Source organism: Pipra filicauda, unplaced genomic scaffold, assembly GCF_003945595.2.
Source record: "Pipra filicauda isolate LSUMZ 115617 unplaced genomic scaffold, ASM394559v2 scaffold81_size6448238_pilon, whole genome shotgun sequence".
Classification (NCBI taxonomy): domain Eukaryota; kingdom Metazoa; phylum Chordata; class Aves; order Passeriformes; family Pipridae; genus Pipra; species Pipra filicauda.
This window is the reverse complement of record NW_024104998.1, coordinates 5,166,100-5,179,382: the sequence shown is the minus strand read 5'-3', so window position 1 is coordinate 5,179,382 and position 13,283 is coordinate 5,166,100. Positions and strand designations below refer to the sequence as shown.

General features: G+C 35.3%; 1 protein-coding gene across 4 annotated transcripts in view; it reads right to left on the bottom strand.

Moving 5' to 3' along the window:
* Positions 1–2,273: 2,273 nt before the first annotated feature.
* Positions 2,274–13,283, bottom strand: part of TCEA1 (transcription elongation factor A1) — a 28,995-nt gene continuing 17,985 nt past the window's right edge. For 3 of the 4 annotated variants that reach the window (XM_039390442.1, XM_027728130.2, XM_027728132.2), the window contains 7 exons: positions 10,673–10,760; positions 9,485–9,633; positions 7,616–7,672; positions 6,634–6,788; positions 4,637–4,783; positions 3,649–3,720; positions 2,274–2,592 (listed from right to left, as the gene is read on the bottom strand). In XM_039390442.1, the coding sequence (XP_039246376.1) occupies positions 2,584–2,592; positions 3,649–3,720; positions 4,637–4,783; positions 6,634–6,788; positions 7,616–7,672; positions 9,485–9,633; positions 10,673–10,760 (677 nt within the window). In that variant the 3' untranslated portion in view covers positions 2,274–2,583. Of the gene's footprint in view, positions 2,593–2,623; positions 3,721–4,636; positions 4,784–6,633; positions 6,789–7,615; positions 7,673–9,484; positions 9,634–10,672; positions 10,761–13,283 lie in introns of those variants that run through there. The other variant, XM_027728129.2, reaches the window with a different exon arrangement.

Here is a 13,283-nt window from a genome sequence, read left to right as displayed (position 1 = left end):
AAATTATAGGTTAACTGTTTCATCTGAGAGAAATCAAGTGTCGATAAAGATAATAACAAACCTGCTATTCTCAGGTGGGAGAGATTCATCACCAGTTCTGCCAGTATGTTTTCACTGCATAAAATACCTGAATGTACTGGGTCACTCATGGCACAACTGCAGCTCAGCAGACAAGCCAGCCAGCTGGATAAAAGAGACAGCCCTAATCCCATCTCTGCATCCTTCTCCTATACATCCTTCAGACTTTGCACCCTCTCTGATAGAGGAGGGCAACTTCAGACAGCTGGGAAAACTGCTGAACAGAGCTCATTTTTAGAGAGTTTTAATTTTGGATTTAGGTAATCAAAATAAAGCATGAATAGAATACATGTATTGTTGGATTTAGTTCTTAGAATTCGTCTTCTGCTGGGCAAAAGAAACTGTTCTTTTTACCTTGGGGACAGAAGAGGGAAGGGTGAAGGCTGCTGCTCAGCCATAAACTAAAATGTGGTTTCATGTAATGTTATTTCAACTCCTACTTGGACACACCTACATCACAGAAAGCGCTACCACAGTTCTAGTTGTTTTAATAAAGTCCAGATATGACTTGGTGAGTACAGAAAGACAATTATTGTATTTTCTCAAAAGATAATTTTCGTAAGTGTCACAATCAGGCATAAAGATTAAAGGACACGTAGTGTGAGGAAGGTTATGCAAACCAACTTGTGCCTGCCCTGTGGATTTCTGTTGTGAATGGCTGTGAAAATTCAGGTCTACTTGGCATCCAATTTACAATCATTTTTAACACAATTTTTTGGACTTGTTCCTTTAGAAAGGTCCCCAAACAAAGCACTCTAACTGATAGTAAATGTCTGTCATTAGTTTGTAGTCTTTAACAACTTTAAAAAAAAAAAAAGGGCAATTGTGAATCTTTAAGTAACTCTTAGGAAGTATCCTGCTGAAGGACCTACACATAGGCTTAAAAACAAACTCATGGTCTTAGTAGAAAAATATGTTTTCTGATGGGTATTAATATAAGTTGAGCTAAAATGTTTATATATAAAAAGCTATGCAAGAAACTTTAAATGCTGAGCAATGTTCTGGCTGGAAAAAGGTTTATAACAAAACTTTTTCTATTTTAATCGTTTTTCCCCTCAGCAGAAAAGTCGCTTCCTTCCTTGCACAAGTTGACTGGAAAAGCTTGCTCTATAAAGTATTTGCCAAACAGTTCTTGTCTGACAAAGCTCAAGTGTCACCATACTATTTCCAACTCATTCCTTACAACTGCCACCGTCACACAAAAAACATTCAACATAGAGAATCTTGTTTTTCCTTTACAGTCATGGAATTTATTCTCCAGCAACCGCAAATACTCTTCCCAACCCCCCATGAATACTTAATACGTTGCCAGAATAGATCTCCTCAAGCCCCAGGCTTCTATAAATTAAGTAATATAAAATTAGTACTTAAAGTCATGTTGTCATGTTTTTCCTTGAAAACACATTTGAAAATACTTCTAAGCATGTGCACTGTTGAAAACCAAACTCTAAAAAGCAGTATTTATACCATTCCACATATGGAAAAGACCGTAACTTCAATAATTTATTTCCACCTGCAGGTCTATGATTGACATCAGATACCCTATAATTCAAAATTCAGTTCAAGAACAAAATCAATATCATTTATATGAAGGGAATATAGTATTACCTCCCCAGCCAGTTTATGATGTAATGAATTGGTTAGCTGGTGTTATTAGGGCAGCCCACAACACAACGCCTCTGTTCATTTACAAAGTCTAAACCCAATTTGGTTGTCGAGCACATTAAGCAAGACTGAATACTCAAACCAGATTTAACTATTTTAAGGCATTCCTGGAAATAAAACCTACTGAAAGAATGTAAAATACATGCTTTGGGCAATAAAATATATTGCACCGATCAAAGCTGGTTATATAAACAAGCTTAACCAACCACTGCAAAAGAGGTCATCATATCCACTAATAAATTTTCAAACCCTATGACCCAAATTTAGTCCTAGTCCAGAAACAGTACACACAAGCTAGAGAGTTAACTGAATTGTGATTTAGCTAACAACGGAGTTTATGTAATGAGGAACTGATATATCTTTTCTCTTCGCAAAGCTCGTGAACACAGCAGCAAGAAAGAAATTCCATTCTTACAACTGAACAAATGTGGAAAGGTAAAATACACATGGGAGGAGTGTGTATATTTCAGAACACAAAAAATACAGTACATTATTCACATAGTTAGAAAAAAACCCAAGACAATTACCAAAATATTTAATTGGTAAAAGTTTAATGTCAACTTACTTATAAAAATGAAAAAATATTTTAAAATTCACCATACAATTGAGCAACCTGGCCCTACTGACTATCAGCTATAGGAAGGCATTTAAGGAAATGATGGTTGTGTCAAAACAAAGGCTAACTTCAGGCATGTATGCTGCTTTAAAGAAAAAAAAAAAAGAGAAAGGAAACCAAAAACCCCTCTTATTTGCAGGAAGCTAAAAGCTTAGCCTAGTTTTTAAAGCTAATTACAAAATCCTCTTTTCATACTGGTCCAGATGTCTTGACAATTTCTTCTTCTAACAGAACTGTCAAAAGAAAAGAATTTTTTATGAGATCTTTATACAGCTTAGTTCTACATCTTTGCAAGAAGAAACAGACATACGACACCATACTTAGGATATGGAAATTACTAGTTACAGCATTTGCTTAGATCGTAACCGTTCCTTCACTCGGGCATCTGTATACGGACACTTCTCTAACTGCCACATTATAGAAGGTTTTAAGGACAAATGAACTTTTCCAGGTACTGCATTAAACAATTTCTAAGCTTTATATATTATTTGGATATCTTGGAATACAGATTTGAACAATATTCGGTAATATGATATATAAAACAAGATGCATAAAGTGTTTTTTTATGTGGCAATCTTAAAAGTATGCTGTGCCATGGCTCTGCACAGCTGCAGCATTCTTAACACAGAAAAATAACAGAATGAGGGTATCATGCTTCCCATTGCATGCTATCACATCTTAAATTGTAAATATTACAGGCCTTCATTTCAACGTTTCTCCACTTTACTGGACTACCAGTGTTCCTCAGAAGCTTTTTAAATTCCCATTTCCTGAACTTAAAAAAAATTAAATCAAGTTATCACTGCCCTACACTTATGATGACACCGGAATATAGTAGCAGTCAGTTCTCTTTATTATCCTCCCTCTTCTTGTCAGAGTAGCAAAAAATGGAGACAACAATAACAACAAAAAGTCTAAAAAGGTCTATTCCACTCATCAATGCGGAGATTAAAACCAGTTAGATCATCTTTGGGCGAAGAAAGAGAAAACTAACACAGTGACTGACTAACTTGTCACTACTTTGTATGGCAAATGTTGCAAGGACTAGGTCGACATCCTGACTTCTCTCCCCCTTTGCAACTGCCTTACTTGTGTGATCTCACAACTTCAGTCAAAAATACATTTTTAATTCAAAGGAATTTCGCAATATTAACATGGAATATCATTAATGGGCTAAGAAATAACTAAAAGTCAACAGAAAGTCATTTGTCTCATTTACTGTAAACCAAAATTAACCACAGAGCCTGGCTGCCTGCTATCAAATATGCAGAGCAATCTAACAGTCTTACCTTCCATCTGTTTCCACATTCATTACAGACAACAAATGTTGTCATGGGTTCATCAGCACTGCGGGTTTGAACCTTTGGCAAAGGCAAGAGACAGAGTGGAAAAAGAAAATTAGTATCTTCAATTTTTGTTAGTGTGTGTTCATGTAAGTGTTTAAATCAAAGTTTAATATTAAGGAAGCAAATTTCGATCAAAATACAAGTGAACTTTACTCAACAATTGAAACTGGTTTTTTTTCTAACTATAAAGCCACCATAAACTTAGATTTTGACAGATTTAGTAGCACTAAAATACCAATTGTGGCGTTGAAACCGTGCACTTATTTCTAGGAAAAGATTCTGCACTACAGAAGGCTACATGTTCAGTACAGCTTTACATATATTTACCAGTGTAAAGGCTTAAAAGTCTCATGATTGAAAAATAGCTTTCTACTTAAAGCATCTGATACACAAAATTAAATTATAAATGCAGTTAATCCTAAGATGAAAATTACATTCCCTGAAGCATCGTTTAACAAATTAAAGCCCTTCTTCTTGCAGTTGTAGGAAAGACTGTAAATCAGGGCCTAGGGTTAGTTGAATGGTACAACAAAGATACATGTGTATATACATATATATAATTTTCTTCTGTTTAGTCCTTCAGTACAAAAAAGTTTACGCACATTAAAACCAGTATATTATCTCTCCTCCACACAAAAACATATTAATAAGATGTGATAAAAAGAGTTAGCAAAAACTCAGCATTGCAAAGAAACTGAAGCTCCAGCCTATACACATACTCAGCTTGGGTTTACACAAAATCTTTGGCAAATAAATACAACACACACTCTTTATGTAAGCACACCTAAGTGCATACCTACCTTCACATTTTGTAATTTGTCAGCATTTTGTTAAAAGTTCATTTTGTAATTCCAATTTTTTTTCTCTGACAATCTTTATATAGGACTTAAGCTTTGAAAAAGGAAAACGAAGAGTCTGAACAACCACGCACCTGGGTGTATGTACAGTTCTTCTTTTTGCACTTGCCACATGTAAACAGGTCAGTTTGGGTACCTCCTGTTTTAGCCATCTGGTGCTCTCTGATAGCTTCTTTGGTCAGATTTTTGCGCATTTCTTTCAGTTCATCACTTGCCATTTCCTGTTCAGGACAAAAAGCAGACAGAGTTTGCTAGAGAGTTTTTGCTTTAAAACAAGTTACAACTGTGCGAGCCAATACCATTTTTTATTTAGAATCCATGAGCAACAGCTCTACTGAAAGGCACTGAATTTCTACACATTTTTAAATTTACAAGACTTCAGTTGGGATATCTCACAGCACAGAAGCTACAAAAGTTAAAAATGTTCTTTTTTTTAAGCGCAGATGGGGAAAAAAAAATCTGTAAAAGTTACGACGTCAAACATCTAGAAACATTTCTATGCAAATGCATTTAATATAAGATAGACAAGGGAGAGGACTTTAAAGTTCTCCAGAGGGGCAAAAAAGATCCTCTCCCTAGGTTAGATCCTTGGATAATTATCTCATTGACCTACATAGGACTATTACAGGAAAAAATTTACACTATTTTGATTATTTGCATATTTGTACTGAAAAATACAGTACAGCCATAATTTACCATATGCAACCAGAAATCATACACGCTTCGCTTCAAAACACTAACCAAGGAGCTCCGAATCACCAGTTTTCTATTTCCTTTCAAACAGTTCTAGTGTGCAGGATCTCCACAATATCTAGTAATCTAGAAAACTATTTGTTTCATTTTTCTTCAATACAGTTTTACTCCACATCCCACACAGATGTGGAATGCAAATTTTTTATTAATGTTGTTTCACTTCAGAAGTAATCTTAACACTAAAGGGTTTTTTAGCCTTTAACATTTTAATCCAAGACATTAATTTAACAAAGAATAGGCACTGGACAACACAAAATATATGTTTGTGCATCCATACAAAAACATGTGGGGGAAAAAAACCCCTCCAGAACACATACTGAAGGTACAATTTCCTTTTTTTAATACATTCTGTTACCAATCTGTTTGCCCTAACCTTTATGTAAAGCTACAGCAAAATAATCCCAACCAACCAAAAAAAAAACCATCATAAAAAAATTTTCTTTTGGAATAATCATGATTTTCATTAGTTGATCATAAATTTAATATCTTTCAATCTCCTTTGTACCTGATTTGGGGGGGTAGAATCTAACATATAGAAGCAGAACTACAAAACTGAAACAAGATGTTAACTGTGCTTCCATTTTTCTCTCCAATAAAATCAAATTTTTCATTTGACTTTCCAGATTTATTTTGATTTGCAAAGACAGTGATGATGTGAATGGGAAATTTTATTCAAGTGTCCAAAATGTTCTTTCAATAATTTAAATTTAATTTGATTTAAAGGGCAATTTTCCTAGCCTCTCCCCTGTCATTTATGTTTTTTTTTATTTATTAGCAAGAGTTTCCTTCAAGGTCACTTGGAGTATTCAAGATACATATAAGTTTTAAATAAATACTACAAATGACAACAGAAGAGGGGACAGATCTTTAAATCCACAAAGCAATACCTTGCATAGGAGTGTACCTGCAGAGGTCAGCATTTGAAAAACAAATGGCAAGACAGACTAATAAATATCCAGAAACATGAATGGATAAGCAGCTTGGAGTCACTAGCCAGTCATATTTACATCTCCCTAAACTTAAAACACTATTACCAGTATATCACGTAACCTTTTAAAAACATGCCACGTTTCGAGATAGCAACAGCTTACCTGCCTTCTGACTTACAGCCAAAGTCAGACATTTAGGATCCAATAACACACACCACTTTCATGTCCTCTGCCTCAACAAAGCCCTGTAATTTAGGCTGTGCAAGCCACAAACAAGCCACAGTCTTTCAGAAGTGTGGGCAGCTTACATAAATTACTTTTATGGCTAGTAAATACAAGCCAGGATGTTAGTCCAATAGGGAAATAGTTCAAGACTATGTTTTACTTACCTCTGCTGTCATTTTGGCAAACTTGTCAGGAGGAATGTTTCCACATAATACATTTTTCCTTAGATTAGGGTTCTTTGCATCCTTGAGATTTGCTATTCTACTTCGTACTCTATTTTTGTATTTCATATCAGTGTTTTTTAATTCTTGAAAAATAGGTGCTTTGTATTTAAGGAGCAAAACATTAACAAGTAAAACAGAGCACTATAAAAGATTCATTTTGGGGGGCAACTTTTCTAAAGCAATGTACTTCTTCGCTTTTGATCAAGTCCCCAACCAACAGTCACTTTCCTGATCAACACAGCAGACTCCATGTCCTTCTGAAGACTAATCACAGTTAAACACATGAACCATGAATTTTTGGGTAGTAGGCTCTCAACTGGAATTGTGAAAAGTCACCCATAAGCTTATGGTCAGGTTCTTGGACCTCATACTAAGAATTAATTAATTTCCAAACCAAATATTCAAACATTGACAGATCAGTGACATTTTTTTTAAAGAAAAAAAGAAGGCCAGACCTCTGATCTAGAACTATTCAAACATTGCTATCAGAACCTCCCTTTCAAAAACTCAAAATTCATTTAGAAATAATCTTGTAGAAAATTAAATAAAGACATTAGAAAAAGATAAAGACTGTTAACAAGAAAAGGTTTTTAAATAACATAGAAGAGCCCAGCATTTTATGTAAGAAAGCTTCAGAAAGACATAAGATTGCTGCTGCAAAGAAAACATACTGAGCTGAAACCCCCCCACACACACTCACCTACACGCATTGCTACATGTTTTAAGGCAAATCATTTCAGTTGGACTCTTTTTTTAAACACTAAATTTATGTACTGATGTGTTGAACACAGTTTGCTATTTTTGTTTTTACATGACATTTACAAATACTCAATATGTAGATCAAGTTAATTAATTTTAAAATTATCAGCGCTTTTAAAAAATATTCCTGTTCTAGGGCACACAGATATACAACAAAGGATATCTTCTTCAATCTGAGAACCCAGCTCTTCTTCATCAGCACCAATAGCAATATAATCATCTGAGGAAAACAAATACTAAAATATTAGCAAACTGAAATTCTCAGTGTTCTCTGTCCCTGAGAGCCTATTCAGCACTCTGAAGCTCAGCAAATCATGAGACACCTGCAGTAAGTCTTCCTTTTGTGTAGGTAAGTTTTATTTACTGCATACTTATCCTTTCAAAACTTACTAATTGGAAGAACAAGTGAAATGAAGCACAACAGAAGTAATTCTGACATCCAGTAACAAACACAAGTAGAAACAAAAAAAAACTGCTATACAGAAAAATTTAAAACATTCTATTAGGCTTGGCAAATACCCATCTCCACAGCATATCTGTGCATAGAATAAACTATTATAAAAAGGAAACATTTTATATTGTGTTTAGTCAATTGTTTCAATCCACACAATACAAGAATAAGCAAATAAATGTTTTCCATGCAAGCAAGAGGAAGATTTTATTAGAAACATAGTAATTAAGTAACAGAAACAGTATTATTAGATTTTTTTTAAAGTTCAAAACAGAAATGTGTCATAAAACATGTAAATTAGAAGAGATGGACGACAGCAGTCTTGAAGACAATGCAACACTTGAACTACAATTTCTGAAGATAATTGTTTACTGTTTCTGACCAAAACTCTTTACTCACAAAGACAGCTGCCTTTCCATGATAGCTGAAGGGCAAATTAGATACAGTGTTTTACCCTCATTTCAACATGGGTGTACTTCAATGAGCAATTCAAACACCATTTCTCCTTAGATCTCATGCCGAAGGCCATAAAACCAGAAAATAACCTTATTTTTTGACCATGGATCATCAGTTTATATGTGCTGTACAAAGCAACACATCAAAAAGGGTTCTTGGAAAACTAGCTAAAATTAAGAATACACAGAATTATAAATACTAAGATGCTACATGCAACTTTCTGGTCATAAATTGCTTTAGAAGTCTATGACCCACATATCCAGAGGACCACAAATTCATGGTATTTAATCAGCTTTCATTGTTGTCTGTATCTGAATTCATACAAATTAAAAGAAAGAATAAAAGAGTGAAAGGGGTAAACATGGATGATTCAGAAGCCTATTTACACTGGGTCAAGTTACACCCAAAGAAGAGAGAAACAGGAGCTGAGTCATAAGTTTGGTAGAAGAGCATGACCCACTAGAAAAAAATTAGGTAATTCTGAGAAGTCCAGCTTTCAGTTTGTTCCTTATCTAGTATATCGTTCAATTTGTCAGTGTAAAGACACTCAAGTGTACATGAGAGGTGAAAAAAAAACTCAAACCAAAACAGTCAAGGAATTTACAGATGCCCAAAAGGCATGAAGAGCAATACAAGACTCTCTTATTCCAAGTATCTCAATGAAACATCAAGAATAAATTAATACAGAAAGGCAGCGTTCAAAAACCAAAATCTGAAGGTCCCTAGGACGTCTAGTTTAAGAAAGGCAGTCATGTATACAGTGGCACTCTCTCAGTCAAAAAGACTGAGTTACAAAAAAAATAGTGGCTTCTGCAAAAATATTTAAATAAGGCATTAAAGGAGGCAAAAACCTTCCTGAAAAGAAGTTGCCCTGTCGGAAAGTTATCAGATGAACTGAGCCACAAAATGTCCCATGTTACCAGCAACAAAAATGTATTTTGATACATTTCCATGCTGCCAAGGTTACTCACTACTTGCAACTGGTAGAACTGGCCTACAGATATACACAAACGAACAGATACAAAAAGGGTTTATTCTACCCTACGGGGGAGGAGAAAATTAGAGTGGGAAAGACAGAAATAGAAGAAAACAGATAAACCTGAAAACATATTCTACAAAGCTCACCTCCTGTTCTGAGAGCTGCAGAGAGCATTTCTCTACATTTCACTCGTACAGAGTCTGAAGTGCTTGGAGCTCGGGGAAAAGAAGGGATGAAAGAATTTGAAGGAGCACTACCCTCCTCCTTCCTGCTGCTGGAATTGCTACTTGAACTGCTAAAAAAAGGCAAAAAGAAAACTATTTTAATGTTTTTTCCCTTCCTCAAATGACTTTGTTTCTGGGCAAAACACAGGTCTTTTGTTATATCCATTTGATGGTATTCCAAAATAAGAACACAGGCCACCTTTTAAAAGCTATTTATGGCTCTGGAGTCAATATAATCTATAAAGTGTCTTTAGACTATTCACCAGGGTATTCCACACAATAGTCACAGCAGGTATTTCATTCCATTATGTGGCAAACAAGCTTTAATTCTCAGTTCTTTACATTAACATGAAATCTTTTTTTTTCCTCCCACGGAACTTTAAAAAACAGTGAAGATACATCGCACCAACATCCACTCCGCAGCAAATGCATTGCGCTCAATCTGTTTACTGTATTGAAGGGGTACCATGGTCACAACCCCTTTCCTCCCCAACTGATGTAGTTTTGCAAACTGTAAACTAAGTTTTCAGCTTCCATCTGGACATATAGTTAGAAGCTAAATTTCAATCTGAAAATGGCTGCTGAAAACAGATTCACTAAAACCTGAAGTGTATAGAAGACACGAGCTTGCAAATACTCTTTTGTAAATGTTCTTTAGCTCTCCTGCAGTGACATTAATATGGTCTCCTTTTTATGATAACATATTTTGTGTTTACCAAAAGAAGTGCAGATTGTTTATTAAACATAAAAGCTAACAGACAAAGTAAGTATTCTAAACGTCCAGCACATGCAACCACCACAAAGCTGAGACTGAAAGTTGTTTTACAGATCTCAAAGCTCAGTGCTAGTACTGAGAGGACGGAGCATTTGACAGATGGAATAAACAGTAAACTCATTTGGCCATATCTTGACTTACAGTTTTCTTTTTTTTTTTCATGTCAACAGCAGCACAATTTATTCCTCTACCAACACACCCTTTTTTGTAGAAAACTTAATGTCTTTCAGAAAAGAACATGGTAGCTGTCTCTAATACGACAAATTTGGACCAAATACTTTAACACTAATTTATACTTAGTGAGATTATTTGAACAATCACAAAGAATTAAGCACCTTTCTTCTCTGGCTTCAGGGCTGTTTTGAGAGGAAGATGCAGGCTCCTTTTTCTTTTCTTCAGATTCTTTATCAGTTGAAGGTCCATCTGGAAATACAAAACACAAGAAACTCTCTTCTACCCAGAAACAGTAACCAATTTTAAGCAGTGGTAAAATACCTTTCACAATTTCTCCTGAACCAGCTGGAAATGCTATGAGCTCCCACTCTCTGCTTCGACCCTCTCTCACAGTACAGCCTTCCACTCTCCAACACCCTCCCAACCCCGCAAACTGAAAATATGACAACACTTCAGATTCTTCGAGTCAAGTCCGGCATCTGCTTAAACTGGCAGTGAAGACATGATGAAAACTTAGTCTTCTATGATTTATTTTTGCCAACACTGCTGCAGTAGGTAGACAGTAACTTCTTAGTTATTGCATCAAGTCTCTGGAGTAAATACTTGCCATTCTTTTTAACTATATTGCGAAAGCTAGCAGGGTTGCCAAATATAAAGATCATTTTCCTATTTTTGAAGGAGTTTTCCAGACACACAGACAGTATTTTCTGTGATAGTTCTTAAATTATTTGCCTCAGTATTTAAATATATTTGAATTTGGCTTTCCCATACAGGCTGTGTTTCACCATGATTTTATAAAGAATAAAGACATAAGTCTTTGTGAAGGGTAATCACAACATTTAAGTCTAGCATAGCAAGAACACAAACACCCTTTTATTGTAAAGAAGATTTCAGAGTGGCTAAATTGAGCTCCTGCTTTGATTTGCTCTCTATAAAGGCTGGTTCTCCACTGCCTACAGAGAAAGCCTAGTGAGATTGGCAGCACTCACTGACAGATTTTGTGAAGTCTTCTTTCCAAGCCCTTATAGAGCCAGAATTACACTTCTAAATTCATAGACTGTGTTATTGCAATAAGCATATATTACAAACTTTAAAAAGAATTAAAAACAGATCAAGAAAAGGAAGGAAATCTGTTAAGGCTCAGTCTTGCCCATAAAGATGTCCTGAACTAGGCATGCAAATTCTCGTTTAAGCATCTAAAAGTATCCTTATTTCCAGAAGAACCCCATTCCCACATTTCTCAGAAGAACTTGGTGATAACACAACACACAAATTCAAGTCTCTCATTCAAACAACTGAGCTTTTTTTTTCATTTTCCTAGCGTAGAACATTTCTGTACTGGTTTTTAAATAGGAACACTAAACTGAACATGATTTCGATACTTTCCTTAACTTTTTGAGTTAGGGAATTTACCCAATCAAATATCACTTTGCTAAAGAATCATCATCATAAAAGGAGATCAGAGATGAGGCACCCATTTACTATCCCATCTCCAGCTGCACCTAAAAAGAGATGGTTTTTACAACATAGTATGGGAACCAGCAAAACACACAAAGCTCCTTCTTCAGAATATTTCCCCAGCCTTCAAGAGCTCACCCACTGTTTGTAACACTGAATTCAATCCTTGATAAATTTCTCCATTTAAGGAAAAAAGGAAAATTAAACACAGTAGATGACGCACTTGGATTGATTGTCTTTAACAAGCTAAAGATGTTATTAAAAAAATTCCTAATAAAGGTATCAATTTATTAACTAATACTTATAAAAAAATAATTTCACTAAGAAAGCAAATGAAGCCATAAACATGGATCACACCAGGACTTCGCTATGACAGTTGAAGTGCACAATACTAGAAGAAAACAAGTCCCATCTTTAACATGCATACTCACATGACTGCTCTCTATTGCAACAAATGCTTACGTGATATATGATTTTTAAAATCTTCTAAATACACATACAATCTCATTTACCTTCACAACCTTTAAAGCACATGATCATCTTTGTCAGAGGTTTTAAGACAAACGAATAGATCAAATAGGTACCTCTGCTTCAGCCCGTTCACCTCCATATTTTTTTCTGGCTCACAAGTAGTCAAATTCAGAGCTGACCTATGTATGTCCTGCTTCTTTTGCATCATACGCACCACTGTGGTATAGCTGGCGTCCCGTTTTCATCTATCAAACACTTCCATTTAACCCAGCACCATTTCATCAAACAAGGTAGGCCCCTGAGAACACCTGCCAATACCAACACCTGCCCCAACGGAGGGCAGGGTGTGTATGAGGCACCAAGATAATGCAAGAGGTAAAAGCACAGCTCCTCCTACACCTGCAGATCAGGCTGTGCAAGCATGTCTTAAACCAAGGCCAAGCTTCTTCAGCAGCTGAGACAACTGGACCATCTTCAGTAAGTATGTCTCCAAAACTGTAATTCATTTAATCACTTAGAGTTAACAGATATTTTTGTTAAATCCAGTTTAAGAAATCTGAAAATAAAGTTAACAATATTATCCTAACTGTTTAGGATAATATTGTTATCCTAATGAATCATATGAATCATAAATTGGAAAGCACCAAGGACAGGAGATGCTCTGTCATGCTGGATTTATTCTTAAACTCACACATTAATAAGAATATCTTATTTTATTGAGATACTGTATCGACAAAAGAACAGAATGCAATTAAGAGCCTACTAGACAGCATTTCAGCTATCCTCTGGGGAAAGGAAAGAAATGCCCTTAACAAATTAAAAGTCCCTACTAATTAACTTATT